At 43.0% G+C, this 25,101-nt stretch overlaps 1 protein-coding gene across 2 annotated transcripts; it reads left to right on the top strand.

Annotated features, from left to right (window-relative positions):
• The first annotated feature begins 131 nt into the window (after positions 1-131).
• LOC137083240 (putative C-type lectin domain family 20 member A) lies at positions 132-24,660 on the top strand. Of its 2 annotated transcripts, none has more exons than XM_067449039.1 (7): positions 132-162; positions 309-425; positions 645-1,022; positions 1,211-1,546; positions 5,725-5,835; positions 18,625-18,735; positions 23,962-24,660. In XM_067449039.1, the coding sequence occupies exons 2-7, from the start codon at positions 398-400 to the stop codon at positions 24,336-24,338; spliced, it is 1,341 nt and encodes a 446-aa protein (XP_067305140.1). In that variant the 5' UTR covers positions 132-162; positions 309-397; the 3' UTR covers positions 24,339-24,660. The 2 variants fall into 2 exon arrangements, with proteins under 2 accessions (XP_067305140.1, XP_067305141.1); XM_067449040.1 differs by lacking the exon at positions 23,962-24,660 and adding an exon at positions 22,816-23,564.
• Positions 24,661-25,101: the final 441 nt, after the last annotated feature.

Raw genomic sequence — 25,101 nt, 5'->3', positions numbered from 1 at the left:
TAGCAGAATTCAATACTAAGAAGCAGCTTCCAGCTTACATGACGGCATGATTTCTCAAGAGTAGATAACAGGCTAAACTACATTCTTAAAACATACGATAGCCTGCTTTTAAAATAGTCAGACTGATCACACAATGAAGGAGTAAGCATATTTGAAGCAGATGTAAGTATTGTACATTTCTAAATAACAGAATGGAATATCCTGTCAAACGTAAAAGTTTTATGCTTTTACTGGTCTATTAAAGAGTCTGCATTGCTTGAAATAAGTGCAAGCCATTTTAACTTGTTCAATTTTCATTTGTTTGTCAGATTATACATTTAAAAGGAGGAAAAGAAGGCTTTACGGGTCATGTTTTACTCTCACACTGAGCGCTGTGTTGCTCAGAAATTACAACATCATGGTTTTCTTTCTCCTTGTTGTCTTTGGTAAGTGTTTAAATAAACATGGATGTGCATTTTATGATTATGTCATTTTATGATATCTTAAAAAGGACGACACAATTTAGTTATTTATCTTTCTGTCTAAATGTGAATTTAAAGCCTTTAGTGAATTTAAGTGTTTTTAGTTTCCATACCACGAACTATAGTCAATGTGCTAGTACTATTCATTGTAAAGACATTGATTTATTCATTTTTTGCCCTAAGGGCTTTTGTCATTCACTTCAAGCCAAATATCTCACCAGTATCACTTCATAAACATCAGAAAGAACTGGACTGAGGCTCAGAGATTCTGCCGTGAGAAGTACACTGACCTGGCGACTGTGAATAATGCAGACGAGATGAACAGCTTGTTCAAAAGCATAAGTGATGTTTCATATGATGCGTATATTGGACTTTATAGAAGTGAAGTGTTCAGATGGCACTGGTCCCTGCCAGACAGTTACAATGTAGAGACGTTCCAAAACTGGAACGATAAACAACCAGATATAAATCAGAATAAGGAGGGATGTGCTGTAATGGACAACAATGGGGAATGGTTTAATGATAGCTGTGACTCACAAAGGCAATTTATATGCTTTAATGGTAAGAATTTCTATAACACTATTGTTCGTACATTGTATTTATAGTGTACTGTGTAGTTTGTGGTAATGCATTACCTCACCACTGTTTTTATTTCATATAACAGATACAATAATACTTAAGTTTCATATAGATTTGTAATCAGTTCTAAAAGTGCCAATTAGAATGTTTTTCTTATCGCTTGTCTGTAGCAACAGCCAATCAAAAGTATATCCTGATTGAGGTGAACAAATCCTGGAGGGAGGCTCAAGAACATTGCAGAACCTTCCACACTGATCTAGCCAGTGCCAGAAACTCCTCAGAAAATCGTGATATCAAGAACACCTTTAAAAAAAATGATGTATGGATCGGACTTTTTAAAGACCCTTGGTCATGGTCGGATCAGACCAACTCTTCCTTCCGTTTCTGGAATTCAAGTCAGTTAAGTATCAGAAGGGGCCAGGACTGTGTTTCAGTGATGGGGAACAAAACAGGGAAATGGAAGGATGTCCAATGTAACGCCACTCAGCCCTTCATCTGTTTTGGTGGTGCGTTCTTCCTTATCCTTTTGCAACATTTAAATCGGCAATTGGGTTACTTAATCTCTGTAAGTAATATGAATCTAATCTGCCTCCTTTATAGATCTGAAATATCAATCAACCACTAAACCCGATATTGCCAGCAACAACATTAAAGGGATAGTGAGAAAAAAAAAGAAAAAAAAAAAAGAAAAAAAAACACTCACCCTCATTTGGTTCTAAGTAGAGCTGTGTGATTTGAATAGATTTAAAAAAAAAAAAAATCTTAATTTAAAAAAAGAAAAATAATTAAGGTGACTCCTTTGCTGTTTTTGTTTGTAGGGCTGCACAGTTTTGCCCATATATATATATATATATAAGAATATATATATTAATATTACAAGAAATGTAATATTAAAAAATGTTTTTCTTTTTTTTAAATAATAAATATATATATATATATATATATATATATATATATATATATTATTTAAAAAAAGAAAAACATTTTTTAATATTACATTTCTTGTAAAAACATCAACAACAACAACAACAACAAAAACATGTATTTAAGAAGAATTTACAGTAAAACTTTGAAATATGGGTAGGGCCTTATAATGGCAGCGAATGGAAGCCCAAAAAAGTGCATGCATCCATTATAAAAGTAATCAAAATAAAGGTCTTCTGAAGCGAAGCAATGCTTTTGTGTAAGTTGAGCCATATGGATTACTTTTAAAATGGATGGATGCACTTTAACTTTTTTGGGCTTCCAAATCTGGTCCTCCATTCACTGCCATTATAAAGCTTGGAATAGCCAGGACATTTTTTATAGGGGTCATATGCTGATTCTTTTTTTATTTTGTGTATTTGGTTTAATGCAACGTGTTTATGCGGTGTTAGGTTAAAAGGTAATTATTTTACACATACTGTACATTATTATTGCTCCTCTATCTTCTTATCCTTTCTGAAACGCATTGTTTTTTTTAATACAAAGTTCTGGAAAGCGCTGTGTACTCTTTTGGCCAGCGATCCAGTGCACTGGATTGGCCCGAATACTATAAGCATCTGACGCAAATGTCACGCTTCTTACCATATTTGGAATATCAGCTCTCAAATCTCATCTGGACTCTTTTGGAAGGCCAAACAAATTAGTTTGATGGCGCCGGTGACAACAATACAGCGAGAATAAAAGTTACGCCGTCTTTCTTTAAAGTATACGTTTGGCCGTTGTTATGAAACTCTGCTCCTACATACTGACACAGATTTGTGGCGGTGTTTGAATGAAGTGTTTCAGGAAGGTGTGGCTGAGCCTTAACTTTTACAAAGAATATCTCTGGATTTGAGACTTTGAGCATTGTAACTTTGCAGATCTTTTACATGCACAAACATCTAACACATTAAACAGCACACTAAATCATGGGGTAATTTAAATTTTTGGGTGAACTATCCCTCTAAAGCTTATTTCTTGTTGACAACATCTGGTTTGTAATCGCTACTCATTACATATTTGGGAAGATTGTTGTGTGGATTGCATTGCATACAATGCATTGCATGCATTTCTGCATTTATATCATAAGAGACAAAAACTCACAGCGCTTGCAGAGATGAATTTGTGTAGGTCTTCATTTAGGTCTATGAAACAAGCCGCTTTGAGCCACTGAAAGAACTGGATCATGAAGTTTAAGGGTAAAGTTAGGGACAGGTCTGGTGGTATGGGTCAGTTTAAGGGTAAAGTTAGAGACAGGTGCGGTGGTATGGGTCAGTTTAAGGGTAAAGTTAGGGACAGGTTTGGTGGTATGGGTCAGTTTAAGGGTAAAGTTAGAGACAGGTGTGGTGGTATGGGTCAGTTTAAGAGTAAAGTTAGAGACGGGTGTGGTGGTATGGGTCAGTTTAAGGGTAAAGTTAGGGACAGGTGTGAAGTATGAGTCAGTTTAAGGGTAAAGTTAGGGACAGGTGTGGTGGTATGGGTCAGTTTAAGAGTAAAGTTAGGGACAGGTGTGGTGGTATGGGTCAGTTTAAGGGTAAAGTTAGGGACAGGTGTGGTGGTATGGGTCAGTTTAAGGGTAAAGTTAGGGACAGGTGTGGTGTATGGGTCAGTTTAAGGGTAAAGTTAGGGACAGGTGTGGTGGTATGGGTCAGTTTAAGGGTTAAGTTATAGACAGGTGTGGTGGTATGGGTCAGTTTAAGGGTTAAGTTATAGACAGGTGTGGTGGTATGGGTCAGTTTAAGGGTTAAGTTATAGACAGGTGTGGTGGTATGGGTCAGTTTAAGGGTAAAGTTAGGGACAGGTGTGGTGGTATGGGTAAGTTTAAGGGTAAAGTTAGGGACAGGTGTGGTGGTATGGGTCAGTTTAAGAGTAAAGTTAGGGACAGATGTGGTGGTATGGGTCAGTTTAAGGGTAAAGTTAGTGCCAGGTGTGGTGGTATGGGTCAGTTTAAGGGTAAAGTTAGAGACAGGTGTGGTGGTATGGGTCAGTTTAAGGGTAAAGTTAGAGACAGGTGTGGTGGTATGGGTCAGTTTAAGGGTAAAGTTAGAGACAGGTGTGGTGGTATGGGTCAGTTTAAGGGTAAAGTTAGAGACAGGTGTGGTGGTATGGGTCAGTTTAAGGGTAAAGTTAGAGACAGGTGTGGTGGTATGGGTCAGTTTAAGGGTAAAGTTAGGGACAGGTGTGGTGTATGAGTCAGTTTAAGGGTAAAGTTAGGGACAGGTGTGGTGGTATGGGTCAGTTTAAGAGTAAAGTTAGGGACAGGTGTGGTGGTATGGGTCAGTTTAAGGGTAAAGTTAGGGACAGGTGTGGTGGTATGGGTCAGTTTAAGGGTAAAGTTAGGACAGGTGTGGTGGTATGGGTCAGTTTAAGGGTAAAGTTAGGGACAGGTGTGGTGGTATGGGTCAGTTTAAGGGTAAAGTTAGTGCCGGATGTGGTGGTATGGGTCAGTTTAAGGGTAAAGTTAGAGACAGGTGTGGTGGTATGGGTCAGTTTAAGAGTAAAGTTAGGGACAGGTGTGGTGGTATGGGTCAGTTTAAGGGTAAAGTTAGAGACAGGTGTGGTGGTATGGGTCAGTTTAAGAGTAAAGTTAGGGACAGGTGTGGTGGTATAGGTCAGTTTAAGGGTAAAGTTAGAGACAGGTGTGGTGGTATGGGTCAGTTTAAGGGTAAAGTTAGGGACAGGTGTGGTGGTATGGGTAAGTTTAAGGGTAAAGTTAGGGACAGGTGTGGTGGTATGGGTCAGTTTAAGGGTAAAGTTAGGGACAGTTGTGGTGGTATGGGTAAGTTTAAGGGTAAAGTTAGGGACAGGTGTGGTGGTATGGGTCAGTTTAAGGGTAAAGTTAGGGACAGATGTGGTGGTATGGGTCAGTTTAAGAGTAAAGTTAGGGACAGGTGTGGTGTATAGGTCAGTTTAAGGGTAAAGTTAGGGACAGGTGTGGTGGTATGGGTCAGTTTAAGAGTAAAGTTAGGGACAGGTGTGGTGTATGGGTCAGTTTAAGGGTAAAGTTAGGGACAGGTGTGGTGGTATGGGTCAGTTTAAGAGTAAAGTTAGGGACAGGTGTGGTGTATGGGTCAGTTTAAGGGTAAAGTTAGGGACAGGTGTGGTGGTATGGGCCAGTTTAAGGGTAAAGTTAGGGACAGGTGTGGTGGTATGGGCCAGTTTAAGGGTAAAGTTAGGGACAGGTGTGGTGGTATGGGTCAGTTTAAGGGTTAAGTTAGGGACAGGTGTAGTTGTATGGGTCAGTTTAAGGGTAAAGTTAGGGACAGGTGTGGTGGTATGGGTCAGTTTAAGGGTAAAGTTAGGGACAGGTGTGGTGGTATGGGTCAGTTTAAGGGTAATGTTAGGGACAGGTGTGGTGGTATGGGTCAGTTTAAGGGTAAAGTTAGGGATAGGTGTGGTGGTATGGGTCAGTTTAAGGGTAAAGTTAGGGACAGGTGTGGTGGTGTGGGTCAGTTTAAGGGTAAAGTTAGGGATAGGTGTGGTGGTATGGGTCAGTTTAAGGGTAAAGTTAGGGACAGGTGTGGTGGTATGGGTCAGTTTAAGGGTAAAGTTAGGGACAGATGTGGTGGTATGGGTCAGTTTAAGGGTAAAGTTAGGGACAGGTGTGGTTGTATGGCGTCATCAAACTACACTTTTGTTATGAATAGGTGCCCTCTAGCAAACGGAAAAATACATAGTGCAGCTTTATGCAATCAATTAACCAAATTGTTCTCACTCACAGCTACTCCTGGAGCAGCGACAACAACCGAGACCAGACCAGCTCAAAACACAACTGAGGGTGGAAATACAAGCAGCCAACCAACACAAATACTCACTACAGGTGTAGAGCAAGGTGAGAGATGCGCTCACTGTGAATAGTTTTGATGCGGTTACAATGACTGATAGCTCTGTTTTGAAATAATTTGTATTGTTTGTGTCATTCATTAGCTTGTGTGCATATTCCAGACAAACCGTGCACTAGTGGTGGGGATTTTTCAGTTACTATATCGGTCCCACTTTATATTAGGTGGCCTTAACTACTATGTACTTACATCAAAAAATAAGTACAGTGTAGTTATTGTGTTCATATTTTATTGTCAAAAACTTTTGCTGATATTGAGGTGGGATGGGTAAAGTTAGGGACAGGTGTGGTGGTATGGGTCAGTTTAAGGGTAAAGTTAGGGACAGGTGTGGTGGTATGGGTCAGTTTAAGGGTAAAGTTAGGGACAGGTGTGGTGGTATGGGTCAGTTTAAGGGTAAAGTTAGGGACAGGTGTGGTGGTATGGGTCAGTTTAAGGGTAAAGTTAGGGACAGGTGTTGTGGTATGGGTCAGTTTAAGGGTAAAGTTAGAGACAGGTGTGGTGGTATGGGTAAGTTTAAGGGTAAAGTTAGGGACAGGTGTGGTGGTATGGGTAAGTTTAAGGGTAAAGTTAGGGACAGGTGTGGTGGTATGGGTCAGTTTAAGGGTAAAGTTAGGGACAGGTGTGGTGGTATGGGTCAATTTAAGGGTAAAGTTAGAGACAGGTGTGGTGGTATGGGTCAGTTTAAGGGTAAAGTTAGAGACAGGTGTGGTGGTATGGGTCAGTTTAAGGGGAAAGTTAGGGACAGGTGTGGTGTATGAGTCAGTTTAAGGGTAAAGTTAGGGACAGGTGTGGTGGTATGGGTCAGTTTAAGGGTAAAGTTAGGGACAGGTGTGGTGGTATGGGTCAGTTTAAGGGTAAAGTTAGGGACAGGTGTGGTTGTATGGGTCAGTTTAAGGGTAAAGTTAGGGACAGGTGTGGTGGAATGGGTCAGTTTAAGGGTAAAGTTAGGGACAGGTGTGGTGGTATGGGTCAGTTTAAGAGTTAGGGACAGGTGTGGTGGTATGGGTCAGTTTAAGAGTTAGGGACAGGTGTGGTGGTATGGGTCAGTTTAAGGGTAAAGTTAGGGACAGGTGTGGTGGTATGGGTCAGTTTAAGGGTTAAGTTATAGACAGGTGTGGTGGTATGGGTCAGTTTAAGGGTTAAGTTATAGACAGGTGTGGTGGTGTAACAACAACGACTAATGAGTTTAATGTCTCGGGGAATAATTAACTCAAAAGGGATTTAATATTCAATATTCATGAATTTATGAATATGATTTGCCAGTTGTTCATTACGTATTAAAATTTTCCGATAGGGAAAATTGTTTAATTAAATACAAGTAACCCTTTACGGAATTGCTTGAAATTATCCTACTAAGTTTGTCCTGCAAATTAGTCATAGACTTTTCAAATCAATTCTCAATAAAGGGATTACTGCTTTACGAGCGCATAAGAAACATTAACTTTACTGATCAGGATAAGTTCAATATTTCAAATGGTCATACAGTTTACTTTACTAACATAGTAGCATAAGCAGTTAGGTAACGTTTAGATCGCAAGTTTCATTGACTTTGTGTATGTGGCAGAATAACAGATTCAACTCATTAAATGTCTTTTGAAGGTTTAATAAACACAGACTAAAAATAACACTACAATTCACACAGAAAGTACATACTAAATATGCATCAAGAGAGTAGAAGTATAGATATTAACGAAAGAATACATAAAAGAGAATAAGGAATAGACTGAAGTTAGAGAGAGATAAAAGAGAGAGAGAGAGACAAAGAGAGAGGGAGAGAGAGAGACAAAGAGAGTGGGGGAGGGTAAGAAACAGCTTTCCTTCAGTTCAACCAAATACGACCTTCACGGAGTTAATTTATCCCAACGGGAGAATAACACACCCTCTTTACAGCAGTAAGAATAAGAATACTTGCATTCTTTTTGGTTTCGTTTTGGCTTCTCGCTTGTGTGCGTATGTGTCTCTGCGTGTCTCTGCGTGTCCGGCGGTCCTTTCCGAGGTTGGGAGGGAAGCGGCTGTTTGCTTTAGCGATGCTTCGTGTTCTTGAAGATCGGATTGTAGAAGAGAAGATTTTTGGAAGAGATGAGGCCTGCTTGGAGGGCCTGCATTGGTGGCATGGCTTAAGTGCCAGCCCCCCCCCGTGGGTGTTGGCTCCCACAGGAGAGAGTTGAAGAAGTGAAGAGAGCGGAGTAAGAGAACAGGGTAAGAGGGAAGAGCCTGTCTTCACTGGTCTTTTTAAGGTCTGGAAATAGTCCCACCCTCCAGGGTTAGACTTAACCAATGAGAGTGTTGGGATTTCCCGGCGGGAAATTCCTCAGCAGAATTTATAGCTCTTTGTTTAAAAGTTGGACTCAGTGGGTCTCTGAGTTCTTCATACTATAATTAATGCAACAAACACACACTGCATTTTCTGAATAAGTGATATACATGGAAGTGTAAGTCGTGAAGTGAGCATTAATTTGATAGGAGACATGACATATATGAGGTTATCTGAACTAGTACTTTGTTAAGACAAAGACAAAAAGATGCAAAATACCATACAGAATAAACATTTTACAAGACAGTTATGTGTTTACATATAATGTCCTGGGGTGCATGTTCATTTATAGATGGTTTGTCTATAATTTGAGGCAAAAGCTCTGTGTCTTAAACTCTTTGTGTATAAGACTTCATGTGGCCACATTCTTTCCGGCCATAAAAAGATCTTATCAGATGGTTTCCAGGGTGACTGAAGAATCTCCCTCTGTTGTGTTGGGGGAAGGTATGCTAGTGAGCACAACTTTCAAAACATATTTGTTAAATGTAACTGGCGATTGTGTGTTTGATTCGCCTGAGTCGCTACATAATCCCCCCTTTCGCTAGTTGTTGTCCCTCCTATGGACAACAACGAGCGATATCAAAGATTCAGGAAGATCAGACACACCATAGCCATGTTAGGCTCCAGTTGTTTGTGTCTCCTGAAGTGATGGTCGTTCCACGGCAGATAAGGCAGACAGTAGCCCAGTTCAGGTCTCTGTGCTTGTGCAGCAGGTGTCGAGGCAGCAGGTGCCCTGACGGTGCGTCACCTGTCATCCAGAAGTCCGTTTGTGTGGTGCAGGTGTGCTGTGGGCTTTCTGCAGCCCTGGGTGGAACCATGTTCCTCGCAATGGCCAGTCAGTCCTTTAGGTCTCCTGCCTAGGAAGATGGACTGTGCATCTTGACACTTTTATGTCCTATGCTGACTAGGAACTTTTCCAGAGGGTGCCTCGCATTGTGGCCAGGCTGGGTGCCTTCTGGTGATCCACTTTGGTTTCTCTGTTTCAAAGTTCAAAGTCATTGGGGTTTTGAGAATCCCTTCAGAGGCGGCCTTGTGTTCGTTAAAGGCCTTCTTTCTCAAATCACATGCATGACATAGTGTGGGGCTTGGCAGTATTGCCTACAAGGTGACTACCTGGTGTTGGAGGAGAAGGTTCTTGAAGCTGGTATAAGGTTAGGCAGAGGGCTTGGGCTCCTCCCCCCTTTTGCGTTTGTGTGCAGGGCTGGAGGAGCTTGCGCTGCTGATGTGAAGTTCCGGAGAGTACGTCTTTCTTTTGAGGATTCATTTGCAGTTGGTGATCAGCAGTCCAGGTTGCTCTCTCAGTACGATGCCCGAGGCTGGACCCGGTGTGATGATGTCTGGTGATGGCTGGCCTCTGATTGTCTGGAGGCACAGGAGCATGATCACGGCCGCGTTTCTTAGGCATTTCCAGATCTGTTGCATGGCCTCAGTAGTGAAGTGGATGCCTCTGTCTGAGTTGATTCTCAGTGGCAATCTTGACAGGAAAAAGATGTGATTCATCAGGTGGTATGCCGTGGTCTGGGCGGTGTCGTTGGGTGCTGGTTGACACTCCACCCACTTGGTAAACTGGCACACCACTGTGAGAAAGTACTTTTTGCCTTTTGTGGACCTGGGCAGGGGTTCTACCCGGTCGATTTGTAGGTTTGACCATGGGAACGTGGTCCCTCTGTGTTGCAGTGGGGCTCTGTGGCTCGGGTTTGCTGGTTGGAACTGGCAGCGAACTAGCCATTCTCTAACATACTCTGTCGTCTCTTGATGCATCCCAGGCCAATATGCCACCTGTTTCAGTGTGTCATACGTGGCTCTGGTGCCGTGGTGTCCAGCACATGGTGTGTTGTGGGCGTACATTAGCATCACCCCCCTTTGCGACCGTGGCACTACAAGCTGTGGCGCTGTGTTGCCATCGGGTGCACACCAGAGAATGTTGTCCATAATACGCATCATGTGTCTGGAGTTATGTAGATGCTTGTGGCTAGAGTCATCAATGAGCTCAGAGTCAGTGATAGGGTGGTTGGAGGGGTCTGAGAGGTGGTCAAGAATTGTCTTTATTGCAGTGTCAGAGGTTTGCATATCCGCAATATCGTTGTTGGAAATTTGCGGAGTTAGCGATAGCAGCTGCAAGGCCGGCATTGTAGCCGGTGTCGATCGCTTGCTGTAGGTTAGCACTGCAACAATGGGGCTGGATGTGGGGTGCGGGGGTGCCCACATGTCGCCGTGTGGTGTGTTTTTACTGATTGTATTGCACAGTGGTAGACTTTTTGTTGAGTTGTCTGCCCACAGTGCAGGGATACTGTTCGTTGTGACAATGTCATTCAGCTGTAGGTCATTCATGACCTGGGGGCAGAAGGCATCAGAGTCTTTGGATAGCTGAAATGTGCAAATTAGCGAATTTGAACTTGCCTTTGGGGCTGAAGCTGTGTTGTCACAGTGTGCTGCAGGGGGTCCCGTGGCCTTTGTGACCTGGCAGTCTGGCTCTGTGGGAGTTCCCGTGACCTCTGTGACTTGACAGTCTTGCTCAGACGATGTGTGTGTCTGAAGGGGCAGAGGGTCACGCACTTGAGCCCAGACTTTCAGCTGTTTGAAGTCCAGTACGGGTTCGAAGCGGTCCAGCAGGTCTTTTCCGATGAGAAACGGATAAGTGTTCATAGGGGAGATATAGACTGGGTGTATCAGCCTCATAGGTCCAATTGTCAGGTGGATGGAAGCTACGTGCTTGAGCTGGATGTCGTTTTGGCTATACGACTGCACATTTAGCTTACAAGTGTGAAGGTTAAGGGTGCGATTTTTCCTCTGTGCTTCAAATCTGAGTCTTTCAAACAGTTGGGCGGATATAAGCGTGAGGTCGGAGCCAGTGTCAACTAGGGCTTCGAGCTTAAATTCCCTTTCCATAGTGATAGTCATATAGAGTTTTCGAGCCATCCCCTTCTCGATTAGGTTTCCCAGGAGTCTTGGTGTGGGGACCTGTATGTTGCTTGATAAGCCGTCTGGATATGTGTCAAGTGTCTCATTATGCGTGCAAACAATCAAAGCAGCGCTTTTTGGTACGCTGGGCTGCCCCATGTTGCTGTCTTGATTAGAGGCTGTTGCTGTCAGCTGTCGTGTGGGTGTGCTGCTGACGTGTGGGGGTGCAACAGTTATTACACTAGTCCGTGGTTGGGGAACAGTGTTCAGGGTGGATGATTCAGTTGCAGGAAGGGCGGGAAGGTTGATTTCAGGTATCATGTCTAGTCGTGCTGTACCTGGTCCGTCCTTCTTGTCTTCCTTGTGAGGTTTCTGTCGGAGGAGCTCTTTCAGGATCTTTATGAGCTCTGTAACTTCAGAAGCAGCTACACTGTCTTTGCCAGACGTGGGTTCAGGTCTGGGCCTACCATTGTCCCGTCGAGAGTGGCCTCTTCGCTGGCTTTCTGGGCGAGGCGGGTCCCAGGCTCCTTCAGAGCGATCGCTCTGGTACCGTGGACGGTCGCCATTATGACCACGCTGCCCTCTGCTGGCTTGGAGTGGTTTGGACTCTCTGTTGACGGGTCGGTAACTGTGGTTCTGTTTGGCACCCTCTAGGGTTAGCTCTGGGTGGTGCACAGAGACAGGGCAGATGGTGGGCTGTTTTACAGTCTTTTCAGAAATGGTTTTCTGTTTAACGTAAGCTTTGTGAGCCAAGTCTCTTAACTGTTGCGTGCCCATGCTGCGCGGGCACGCCAGCACCCCCAGGTGGTAACTGATGGTAGGGTGCAGGTTTCGGAGGAAAAGAGTTTTGAAGTTGATGTCCTCTTCCATGCCTGGGTCGTTACGTGTCCCGAAGTAGGCACGTCGCAGTCTGTTATAAAAGTTCTGTGAGGTCTCACGTCGAGCTTGCTTGAGGTCCATGGCAGTGATGAACCCCTGGTCTGACTCGGGATCGGAGTACTCACGAATTAGAGCTTGTCGTAGATGCCAGTAGTCCGCTTTGATGGCCTCTAGTTGTCGATCCAGAAAGCTGCGTACGTCACGATTAGACATGGCCCTGAGCAGGTACAGTCTGTCCCAGTTGTTCGCGTGAGCGACAGTTTGCAAATAAAAGTCTATGTCTTTTAAGTATGCGTGGACATCGTGTCCTCCTGCCGGGTCTGGGCTGAAGGTAGGAATATTTCTGGCCAGCTTGTCAAGGTTCTTTGAAGCTTCGTGGCTGTTGACCTTGACTTCCTGGAAGGGCGTCCTTTCCTTTGCTGCTGACGGGGATTCGTGGAGACTGGCGGGTGCTCTTTTAAACAGGGGGCTGTCATTCCCCTTCGTAGCTCTTGCTTCGTGGCTAAAATGTGCGGAGTAACTGGTCAGGGGAAACTGTGTGTTGTGTGTTTCCCCCTTCCGGTAACGTTGCACTATATATGATTGTCTCAGTTCTCTTTGCACCATGTCAAGTTCATCTTTGAGCTCGTGTCTTTGCTGGATGAGCTCGTCGATCTCGGCTTGTGCCGACTGCAAATGTTTTGCATAGACTTTAGCTTTAATGTCTCTGTCTTTAAGTTCATCAGTGGTTCTCTCCAGGAGGGATTCGCCACGCCGAAGCTTTTCGTCGAGTTGTTTCCTGGCGTCTTTCTCTGTCTGTACTCGTCGGTCGGTGTCACGACGGAGCTCCTTCAGGGTCTTTTGAAGTCTTTCTATTTCTTTTCTTTGTTCTTTGTCTGTTTCGTCGTCTTTCTCTGTGTCCAGAAGCTGATCTAGACGAAGCTGGGTGAGGGCTTGGTCTCTCCGGGCCTCCTCAGCTTGAAGCTTTAGCGTTGCTGCCTCCTGTTCCAGGTTGGCGTAGCTCCCTTCGCTTAGCCGTGCCTGTGCGATGAGGACGTGGGCGAGGCTTCCGAGGATCTTGGCCACTTCCTTGTTGGAGTAGCTCTGCGTGGGGTCGTGTGTCATCAGCTGGTCTAGCTCGGTGTCCAGTTGTTCCTGGTTCAGCTGTCCCAGACTTCCTTGACTGGTGGCCGTTAGCGCTTCCAGCCATGTCGTTAGGCGGTCCCACGGGACGGCGGAACTGGGTGCACGGAACATTACTGCGGACGAAAGAAACACAGCACACACACACACACACAGAGAGAGAGCCAATGCAAGCTTGTTCTAAGCTAATGAGCTATCGTACGGATAGCTGGAAATTTTGGCTAACTGATGTAGACAGTTAGATAATTAGACAATTTAGACAATTAGGTGGGCGGTAGCCCTGGTTGTCACTTGGTGAACTGCTGCTCGGTCGTCCCGGGACTATCTAATTCTCCTTGGGGTCTCTTGGTGAACTGAAAGAAACACAATCGTGATAGTCCAACAGTGAGGATAGGAAAGAGCACAGGGGAAACAAACACAAGATGAATTGGTCTGTAATGAAAGGAATGTCAGCGTGCGCGCCGGGAGTGTTAGGGAAAATTAATAGGCTTAATGCTCAAGATATACTAAAATTCGGCTTGTACTATGGGTTATCCCATTTAGCTCATCCGGGGTGAATTGAGGTCGCTTAAGTGGAAGATTAAATATCAAGAGCAATTTAGAAAAAGGCAAAAGTTTCTGTCAAGTAGTGATAAAACAAAAAGCACTTTTGATACCGTTTGTAATTACCAGACTGAGCTTTATTCCCAATGGGAGGGGAACAGAAAAACTTTTGCAGAGAAAAATAAAAATAAAAATTTAATAAAAAAAAAAATTAATTAAAATTAAAAATTAAAATTAAAAATTAAAATAAAATTATAAATAAAATAAAATAAAATAAAAGAATTAGAAGCTCAACTTAATTCAAATTAAATTCAAAGCAAGTTTAAATGAAATTTAAATAAGCCTGTAAGGAAAATCAAATAAAAGAAAGCCAATCAAAAATCTTATCCTATAACGATTAATCTCTAAGTGGGAGTTATCCAAATAAAAGAATTAATCAGAAAGGGAGTAGGGATTTAGTGTTGCGCTGACTTAACAGGGTATAGCCACACGGTGGCGTCCTTCCTTCCAATTGGACTGTCTGTGACTTAAACCTAATTTCACTTTGGGTTAGAGGAAGTTATGTTTCTTTTTAAACTTCAAATTCGAATAAGGGTGTTTATTCAGCGAGAAAGGAGATTTGGTTGTTGCTAGAAAAATTGTATAAATGAAACTGTGTACAACAGTAAGCAATAAACAATTTATAGGCTCAAACTTATTTTGTTAAGGCAGAATCAAATAACGGAGAGTGAAACTATCCGAATTTATCCACACGATGGCGCTATTGCGCCCGCCCTAGACTACAGTTAGTTAGGCGGAAATGCTCACCAGATGGCTTTGTCTGGTTCTAGAGTCGCCCTCCGGCGTGCTGCAAGCGGCGTTGCAATTCTTGAGTCGCCCTCTGGCGGTTTGCAAGCGGCGTTGCAATTTCTGAGTCGCCTTCGCGTTTTGCAAGCGGCGTTGCAATTCTTGAGTCGCCCTCTGGCGGTTTGCAAGCGGCGTTGCAATTTCTGGGTCGCCCTGGCGTTCTGCACTTTACTGGCTTTTGCAGATCACTTACAAATGACTGGTGCTCTAGATGCACGACTAACAAAACGGGTGAACGCAGGAATTTTCCGTCTGCCTATTCACGCATTTTACATGGACTCCAATAGACATTTATCAATATGGCTGACGGTTTTCAGCATCTCTGATTCAAATGTTTTAGGTCTCAAGTCTTTGGTTAGCTAAGCCAGACTTAAACCAGGAGTTATCGTTTATCTTAACGATATAATAATTATTCTGAGGCCCCTTATATTGTACAGGAGAGTCTCGCCCTGTCCCAATCTTCCGCAATGATAGAAACTTTCCGTAGTTCAGATCAAGCGGGATAACGCAACGTACGTGTCTACAGACTTCATCAAAATCTCATTATTTTGATGGAACACATAATATATTGCTCGAGTCAAATGTATGGGTTTCCTACAATACATTTGTTTGGAAATCACGCGGATAAAACCTATTGCGCCTACGGCTGCAGGGGGTTTCGGAGATCACGCGGATTTTCGTACCGTTCATATTTTTATTAATATAATCCGGCTACTTCAACATTTCTCAGCATCTGTTTATGCTTGGGTTCGCTTTGCGCGTACCGTTCATAATTCACCAAACAACAACAAAACAAAAACGAAACAAAACGCGCGTGCAGGTTATTAATACCTCAAAAATACACAATGAATAGAATATGAATATCATTCACACATACACAAACGTTTGAAACTTGCCCGCATTCTCCACCAAATACATGTAACAACAACGACTAATGAGTTTAATGTCTCGGGGAATAATTAACTCAAAAGGGATTTAATATTCAATATTCATGAATTTATGAATATGATTTGCCAGTTGTTCATTACGTATTAAAATTTTCCGATAGGGAAAATTGTTTAATTAAATACAAGTAACCCTTTACGGAATTGCTTGAAATTATCTTACTAAGTTTGTCCTGCAAATTAGTTATAGACTTTTCAAATCAATTCTCAATAAAGGGATTACTGCTTTACGAGCGCATAAGAAACATTAACTTTACTGATCAGGATAAGTTCAATATTTCAAATGGTCATACAGTTTACTTTACTAACATAGTAGCATAAGCAGTTAGGTAACGTTTAGATCGCAAGTTTCATTGACTTTGTGTATGTGGCAGAATAACAGATTCAACTCATTAAATGTCTTTTGAAGGTTTAATAAACACAGACTAAAAATAACACTACAATTCACACAGAAAGTACATACTAAATATGCATCAAGAGAGTAGAAGTATAGATATTAACGAAAGAATACATAAAAGAGAATAATGAATAGACTGAAGTTAGAGAGAGATAAAAGAGAGAGAGAGAGACAAAGAGAGAGGGAGAGAGAGAGACAAAGAGAGTGGGGGAGGGTAAGAAACAGCTTTCCTTCAGTTCAACCAAATACGACCTTCACGGAGTTAATTTATCCCAACGGGAGAATAACACACCCTCTTTACAGCAGTAAGAATAAGAATACTTGCATTCTTTTTGGTTTCGTTTTGGCTTCTCGCTTGTGTGCGTATGTGTCTCTGCGTGTCTCTGCGTGTCCGGCGGTCCTTTCCGAGGTTGGGAGGGAAGCGGCTGTTTGCTTTAGCGATGCTTCGTGTTCTTGAAGATCGGATTGTAGAAGAGAAGATTTTTGGAAGAGATGAGGCCTGCTTGGAGGGCCTGCATTGGTGGCATGGCTTAAGTGCCAGCCCCCCCCCCGTGGGTGTTGGCTCCCACAGGAGAGAGTTGAAGAAGTGAAGAGAGCGGAGTAAGAGAACAGGGTAAGAGGGAAGAGCCTGTCTTCACTGGTCTTTTTAAGGTCTGGAAATAGTCCCACCCTCCAGGGTTAGACTTAACCAATGAGAGTGTTGGGATTTCCCGGCGGGAAATTCCTCAGCAGAATTTATAGCTCTTTGTTTAAAAGTTGGACTCAGTGGGTCTCTGAGTTCTTCATACTATAATTAATGCAACAAACACACACTGCATTTTCTGAATAAGTGATATACATGGAAGTGTAAGTCGTGAAGTGAGCATTAATTTGATAGGAGACATGACATATATGAGGTTATCTGAACTAGTACTTTGTTAAGACAAAGACAAAAAGATGCAAAATACCATACAGAATAAACATTTTACAAGACAGTTATGTGTTTACATATAATGTCCTGGGGTGCATGTTCATTTATAGATGGTTTGTCTATAATTTGAGGCAAAAGCTCTGTGTCTTAAACTCTTTGTGTATAAGACTTCATGTGGCCACATTCTTTCCGGCCATAAAAAGATCTTATCAGATGGTTTCCAGGGTGACTGAAGAATCTCCCTCTGTTGTGTTGGGGGAAGGTATGCTAGTGAGCACAACTTTCAAAACATATTTGTTAAATGTAACTGGCGATTGTGTGTTTGATTCGCCTGAGTCGCTACAGTGGTATGGGTCAGTTTAAGGGTTAAGTTATAGACAGGTGTGGTGGTATGGGTCAGTTTAAGGGTAAAGTTAGGGACAGGTGTGGTGGTATGGGTAAGTTTAAGGGTAAAGTTAGGGACAGGTGTGGTGGTATGGGTCAGTTTAAGAGTAAAGTTAGGGACAGGTGTGGTGGTATGGGTCAGTTTAAGGGTAAAGTTAGTGCCAGTTGTGGTGGTATGGGTCAGTTTAAGGGTAAAGTTAGAGACAGGTGTGGTGGTATGGGTCAGTTTAAGGGTAAAGTTAGAGACAGGTGTGGTGGTATGGGTCAGTTTAAGGGTAAAGTTAGAGACAGGTGTGGTGGTATGGGTCAGTTTAAGGGTAAAGTTAGAGACAGGTGTGGTGGTATGGGTCAGTTTAAGGGTAAAGTTAGAGACAGGTGTGGTGGTATGGGTCAGTTTAAGGGTAAAGTTAGGGACAGGTGTGGTGTATGAGTCAGTTTAAGGGTAAAGTTAGGGACAGGTGTGGTGGTATGGGTCAGTTTAAGAGTAAAGTTAGGGACAGGTGTGGTGGTATGGGTCAGTTTAAGGGTAAAGTTAGGGACAGGTGTGGTGGTATGGGTCAGTTTAAGGGTAAAGTTAGGACAGGTGTGGTGGTATGGGTCAGTTTAAGGGTAAAGTTAGGGACAGGTGTGGTGGTATGGGTCAGTTTAAGGGTAGAGTTAGGGACAGGTGTGGTGGTATGGGTCAGTTTAAGGGTAAAGTTAGTGCCAGGTGTGGTGGTATGGGTCAGTTTAAGGGTAAAGTTAGAGACAGGTGTGGTGGTATGGGTCAGTTTAAGAGTAAAGTTAGGGACAGGTGTGGTGTATAGGTCAGTTTAAGGGTAAAGTTAGAGACAGGTGTGGTGGTATGGGTCAGTTTAAGGGTAAAGTTAGGGACAGGTGTGGTGTATGGGTCAGTTTAAGGGTAAAGTTAGGGACAGGTGTGGTGGTATGGGTCAGTTTAAGAGTAAAGTTAGGGACAGGTGTGGTGTATGGGTCAGTTTAAGGGTAAAGTTAGGGGCAGGTGTGGTGGTATGGGCCAGTTTAAGGGTAAAGTTAGGGACAGGTGTGGTGGTATGGGTCAGTTTAAGGGTTAAGTTAGGGACAGGTGTAGTTGTATGGGTCAGTTTAAGGGTAAAGTTAGGGACAGGTGTGGTGGTATGGGTCAGTTTAAGGGTAAAGTTAGGGACAGGTGTGGTGGTATGGGTCAGTTTAAGAGTAAAGTTAGGGACAGGTGTGGTGGTGTGGGTCAGTTTAAGGGTAAAGTTAGGGACAGGTGTGGTGGTGTGGGTCAGTTTAAGGGTAAAGTTAGGGATAGGTGTGGTGGTATGGGTCAGTTTAAGGGTAAAGTTAGGGACAGGTGTGGTGGTATGGGTCAGTTTAAGGGTAAAGTTAGGGACAGATGTGGTGGTATGGGTCAGTTTAAGGGTAAAGTTAGGGACAGGTGTGGTTGTATGGCGTCATCAAACAACACTTTTGTTATGAATAGGTGCCCTCTAGCAAACGGAAAAATACATAGTGCAGCTTTATGCAATCAATTAACCAAATTGTTCTCACTCACAGCTACTCCTGGAGCAGCGACAACAACCGAGACCAGACCAGCTCAAAACACAACTGAGGGTGGAAATACAAGCAGCCAACCAACACAAATACTCACTACAGGTGTAGAGCAAGGTGAGAGATGCGCTCACTGTGAATAGTTTTGATGCGGTTACAATGACTGATAGCTCTGTTTTGAAATAATTTGTATTGTTTGTGTCATTCATTAGCTTGTGTGCATATTCCAGACAAACCGTGCACTAGTGGTGGGGATTTTTCAGTTACTATATCGGTCCCACTTTATATTAGGTGGCCTTAACTACTATGTACTTACATCAAAAAATAAGTACAGTGTAGTTATTGTGTTCATATTTTATTGTCAAAAACTTTTGCTGATATTGAGGTGGGATGGGTAAAGTTAGGGACAGGTGTGGTGGTATGGGTCAGTTTAAGGGTAAAGTTAGGGACAGGTGTGGTGGTATGGGTCAGTTTAAGGGTAAAGTTAGGGACAGGTGTGGTGGTATGGGTCAGTTTAAGGGTAAAGTTAGGGACAGGTGTGGTGGTATGGGTCAGTTTAAGGGTAAAGTTAGGGACAGGTGTGGTGGTATGGGTCAGTTTAAGGGTAAAGTTAGAGACAGGTGTGGTGGTATGGGTAAGTTTAAGGGTAAAGTTAGGGACAGGTGTGGTGGTATGGGTAAGTTTAAGGGTAAAGTTAGGGACAGGTGTGGTGGTATGGGTCAGTTTAAGGGTAAAGTTAGGGACAGGTGTGGTGGTATGGGTCAATTTAAGGGTAAAGTTAGAGACAGGTGTGGTGGTATGGGTCAATTTAAGGGTAAAGTTAGAGACAGGTGTGGTGGTATGGGTCAGTTTAAGGGGAAAGTTAGGGACAGGTGTGGTGGAATGGGTCAGTTTAAGGGTAAAGTTAGGGACAGGTGTGGTGGTATGGGTCAGTTTAAGGGTAAAGTTAGGGACAGGTGTGGTTGTATGGGTCAGTTTAAGGGTAAAGTTAGGGACAGGTGTGGTGGAATGGGTCAGTTTAAGGGTAAAGTTAGGGACAGGTGTGGTGGTATGGGTCAGTTTAAGAGTTAGGGACAGGTGTGGTGGTATGGGTCAGTTTAAGAGTTAGGGACAGGTGTAGCGGTATGGGTCAGTTTAAGGGTAAAGTTAGGGACAGGTGTGGTGGTATGGGTCAGTTTAAGGGTAAAGTTAGGGACAGGTGTGGTGGTATGGGTCAGTTTAAGGGTAAAGTTAGGGACAGGTGTGGTGGTATGGGTCAGTTTAAGGGTAAAGTTAGGGACAGGTGTGGTGTATGGGTCAGTTTAAGGGTAAAGTTAGAGACAGGTGTGGTGGTTTGGGTCAGTTTAAGAGTAAAGTTAGGGACAGGTGTGGTGGTATGGGTCAGTTTAAGGGTAAAGTTAGGGACAGGTGTGGTGGTATGGGTCAGTTTAAGGGTAAAGTTATAGACAGGTGTGGTGGTATGGGTCAGTTTAAGAGTAAAGTTAGGGACAGGTGTGGTGGTGTGGGTCAGTTTAAGGGTAAAGTTAGGGACAGGTGTGGTGGTATGGGTCAGTTTAAGGGTAAAGTTGGGGACAGGTGTGGTGGTATGGGTAAGTTTAAGGGTAAAGTTAGGGACAGGTGTGGTGGTATGGGTCAGTTAAGGGTAAAGTTAGGGACAGGTGTGGTGGTATGGGTCAGTTTAAGGGTAAAGTTAGAGACAGGTGTGGTGGTATGGGTCAGTTTAAGGGTAAAGTTAGGGACAGGTGTGGTGGTATGGGTCAGTTTAAGGGTAAAGTTAGGGACAGGTGTGGTGGTGTGGGTCAGTTTAAGGGTAAAGTTAGGGACAGGTGTGGTGGTATGGGTCAGTTTAAGGGTAAAGTTAGGGATAGGTGTGGTGTATGGGTCAGTTTAAGGGTAAAGTTAGGGACAGGTGTGGTGGTATGGGTAAGTTTAAGGGTAAAGTTAGGGACAGGTGTGGTGGTATGGGTAAGTTTAAGGGTAAAGTTAGGGACAGGTGTGGTGGTATGGGTCAGTTTAAGGGTAAAGTTAGGGACAGGTGTGGTGGTATGGGTCAGTTTAAGGGTAAAGTTAGGGACAGGTGTGGTGGTATGGGTCAGTTTAAGGGTAAAGTTAGAGACAGGTGTGGTGGTATGGGTAAGTTTAAGGGTAAAGTTAGGGACAGGTGTGGTGGTATGGGTAAGTTTAAGGGTAAAGTTAGGGACAGGTGTGGTGGTATGGGTCAGTTTAAGGGTAAAGTTAGGGACAGGTGTGGTGGTATGGGTCAATTTAAGGGTAAAGTTAGAGACAGGTGTGGTGGTATGGGTCAATTTAAGGGTAAAGTTAGAGACAGGTGTGGTGGTATGGGTCAGTTTAAGGGGAAAGTTAGGGACAGGTGTGGTGGAATGGGTCAGTTTAAGGGTAAAGTTAGGGACAGGTGTGGTGGTATGGGTCAGTTTAAGGGTAAAGTTAGGGACAGGTGTGGTTGTATGGGTCAGTTTAAGGGTAAAGTTAGGGACAGGTGTGGTGGAATGGGTCAGTTTAAGGGTAAAGTTAGGGACAGGTGTGGTGGTATGGGTCAGTTTAAGAGTTAGGGACAGGTGTGGTGGTATGGGTCAGTTTAAGAGTTAGGGACAGGTGTAGCGGTATGGGTCAGTTTAAGGGTAAAGTTAGGGACAGGTGTGGTGGTATGGGTCAGTTTAAGGGTAAAGTTAGGGACAGGTGTGGTGGTATGGGTCAGTTTAAGGGTAAAGTTAGGGACAGGTGTGGTGGTATGGGTCAGTTTAAGGGTAAAGTTAGGGACAGGTGTGGTGTATGGGTCAGTTTAAGGGTAAAGTTAGAGACAGGTGTGGTGGTTTGGGTCAGTTTAAGAGTAAAGTTAGGGACAGGTGTGGTGGTATGGGTCAGTTTAAGGGTAAAGTTAGGGACAGGTGTGGTGGTATGGGTCAGTTTAAGGGTAAAGTTATAGACAGGTGTGGTGGTATGGGTCAGTTTAAGAGTAAAGTTAGGGACAGGTGTGGTGGTGTGGGTCAGTTTAAGGGTAAAGTTAGGGACAGGTGTGGTGGTATGGGTCAGTTTAAGGGTAAAGTTGGGGACAGGTGTGGTGGTATGGGTAAGTTTAAGGGTAAAGTTAGGGACAGGTGTGGTGGTATGGGTCAGTTAAGGGTAAAGTTAGGGACAGGTGTGGTGGTATGGGTCAGTTTAAGGGTAAAGTTAGAGACAGGTGTGGTGGTATGGGTCAGTTTAAGGGTAAAGTTAGGGACAGGTGTGGTGGTATGGGTCAGTTTAAGGGTAAAGTTAGGGACAGGTGTGGTGGTGTGGGTCAGTTTAAGGGTAAAGTTAGGGACAGGTGTGGTGGTATGGGTCAGTTTAAGGGTAAAGTTAGGGATAGGTGTGGTGTATGGGTCAGTTTAAGGGTAAAGTTAGGGACAGGTGTGGTGGTATGGGTCAGTTTAAGGGTAAAGTTAGGGACAGGTGTGGTGTATGGGTCAGTTTAAGGGTAAAGTTAGGGACAGGTGTGGTGGTATGGGTCAGTTTAAGGGTAAAGTTAGGGACAGGTGTGGTGGTATGGGTCAGTTTAAGGGTAAAGTTAGGGATAGGTGTGGTGTATGGGTCAGTTTAAGGGTAAAGTTAGGGACAGGTGTGGTGGTATGGGTCAGTTTAAGGGTAAAGTTAGGGATAGGTGTGGTGTATGGGTCAGTTTAAGGGTAAAGTTAGGGACAGGTGTGGTGGTATGGGTCAGTTTAAGGGTAAAGTTAGGGATAGGTGTGGTGTATGGGTCAGTTTAAGGGTAAAGTTAGGGATAGGTGTGGTGTATGGGTCAGTTTAAGGGTAAAGTTAGGGACAGGTGTGGTGGTATGGGTCAGTTTAAGGGTAAAGTTAGGGATAGGTGTGGTGTATGGGTCAGTTTAAGGGTAAAGTTAGGGACAGGTGTGGTGGTATGGGTCAGTTTAAGGGTAAAGTTAGGGATAGGTGTGGTGTATGGGTCAGTTTAAGGGTAAAGTTAGGGATAGGTGTGGTGTATGGGTCAGTTTAAGGGTAAAGTTAGGGACAGGTGTGGTGGTATGTGTAACCATAAAATGGCCCTGATATGTCACTAGACATTAAGAAATCATGTTAATTTCAAATACTTTTATCACTGACAACAGTATTGAACGGCCAGGATAAAAGTTGTTGTTGCATCCCTCAACTGATGTTGACATGTTGTGTTTTGGCCTGAAGCTCCACCCTCCATCTATCGACCAATCACAGAGTCAGTAGTGTTTGGGCATCCGGGTTGCCAGATATGCTCTAGTTACCACAGCTGCAGCTACAAACATTCCTGCTGGATCCTGCAGCCAATCTGGCAACCTTGAGTCAGGGGGAGGGGGGAGAGGGATTGCAGTACCAGTTTTGGCCGCAATCTTACATACACTTCCTTTAAATGTAAGTTACTTAATATTTCCTTCTAACTGTTGTATCGCACTCAGTTGTGGGCCATCTATTGTAATATTGCAGAAGAAAAATAGTTGTAATAGTCTTAGAAGGTTCTATGGAACCTTAAAGGGTTCTGTCAGGTGCTTTATGTAAAACCATTTAGGGGTTAAGATGGAAAGGATCTCAAGCTGACTAGCTGAAGACATTACTGTATAGCTACACCATTAATATGGTATTTCCTTGAAAATAAATTCCAATGAACTCTGTAGGAGAGTTAAATATGGCAATTCATCTGGTGAGTAATAAAAATGGCATCTCTGCGTCGCTTTTACTGCATTTCACATATCCTTCAGATCTTGCCAGCACCTACAAGCCAAGCCAATGGAGATTCAGGTTTTATTACAAGCTCTGTCGCATTCTCTGTTTGCCTGCAGGCTCTCCACCCTAAATTTGGCGGCGGGTGATTTAGCTACTCCGTGTCAAACGTTCTTGCTTGTTGTATAACTAACCTATGCCATACTCACACACACCACACAAAGTAGCCAAAGCAACTTTTCTCTGTTTACAGATATGAAGAGGCATGCATAGGTGGGTAATGTATGCAATTTTCCACGAAAACCATTTTAAAATATAAACACGTATAACAGGCTTAGTTAATATCACAAAAAGAAGAAAAAACATTAAACATGAAAGTATTATGCAATCATTTCTCCTTTTAAACCTTTTTGGCATACAAAGTTATTTAAACAGCCTTACACTGTTAAGAATAATGTAACTAATACATTCTGCCTTGATCAGACGTTTCTAAAGGTTCAATAAATAGTGCCTAGATACAGAATGATTCATTACAGATTTAAATAATGTAGGCTATAATCTTATCCAGTTGTCCTTATTTCTTCCACATACGATTTAGTAGGCTGTAATCGATATTTTTGTCCAATCATCCCAAAGATAACCTGATTCTGGTTCATGAGAACCTGACATGGATGGAAGCTGTGAGTTACTGCAGAAAGCACCATGTGGACCTGATCTCCATTCACAGTGAGGAGCTTCAGAACAGGGTAGCGAAAAGAGCCATCCATGCCTCCACTTCTCACTTATGGCTGGGTCTCCGTTACACCTGCACCTTCAACTTCTGGTTCTGGGTAAACGACAGCGAAACAGGCTGCTACCAGAACTGGGCGTCTGGCCATGGGCCACGTGGTTATGAGGAGTGTGGGCTGTCAGGAGCTATGGAGTCCACTGGGGGGCACCGTTGGGTCGGGAGGCCGGAGAGTGAAAGGCTGAATTTCATCTGCCAGTTATGTGCTGATGATACACTATATTAGCTAACACTCTATCCCAGAAAGAGGAGACTGCTAAATTAAAATACTATTTTTATTGTATTGTTTATGTGTATTTGTTAATTGTATGATGTACTACACATACACCGCCATCAAGGGGAGGCAAAGTAAAAGTTCATACAAAACTATTCTAATACATTTTTCAAAATGTCAAATTTTGCATTGCGTCATATATGCATATTTGAGTGTGGAAAAAAGCAGTTTAGTGACACTTGAACACTACAGTTATTATTAAAAGAGGATCTGTTAGTTTTAAGGTAATTATTGTGGCTGTATCTTTAACATCCTGTCCAGCTCATCCATTAATGTATTCATCATATGCCTGTTGTTGTTAGCAATTATTAATATAATCAATTGAAATACTTTTTTTGTATATATAGATTAAGTAATACAATGATTAAAAAAGAAAAAACTCAGAAGTGGTTAATCAATAATCAACATTTATTCAAAAAAAATGTAAGCTGCTTTTGATAATGTCTGTTAAAAGCCTTAAATGCAGGATTTCTTGGCAACATTTTACAATAAGGTTCCATTAGTTGACGTTGGCATTAACCAACAATAAGCAATACATTTGTTACAATATTTATAGTTGCTTTGTTAATGCTGGTTCATTAAAATACAGCTGTTCATTGTTAGTGCACATTATTGCTCAGATCCAAAAAATAATATTAACAGGTACTTTTGATTTTAATAAAAGGTGAGAATGAAAATATAAAATATACAAATGCAATTGTGGTAAATGAAATGA

The sequence above is a fragment of the Pseudorasbora parva genome, chromosome 7 (genome assembly GCF_024679245.1).
Source record: "Pseudorasbora parva isolate DD20220531a chromosome 7, ASM2467924v1, whole genome shotgun sequence".
Classification (NCBI taxonomy): Eukaryota; Metazoa; Chordata; class Actinopteri; order Cypriniformes; family Gobionidae; genus Pseudorasbora; species Pseudorasbora parva.
The sequence above is the reverse complement of the archived record's forward strand: the minus strand, read 5'-3'. Positions and strand labels throughout refer to the sequence as shown.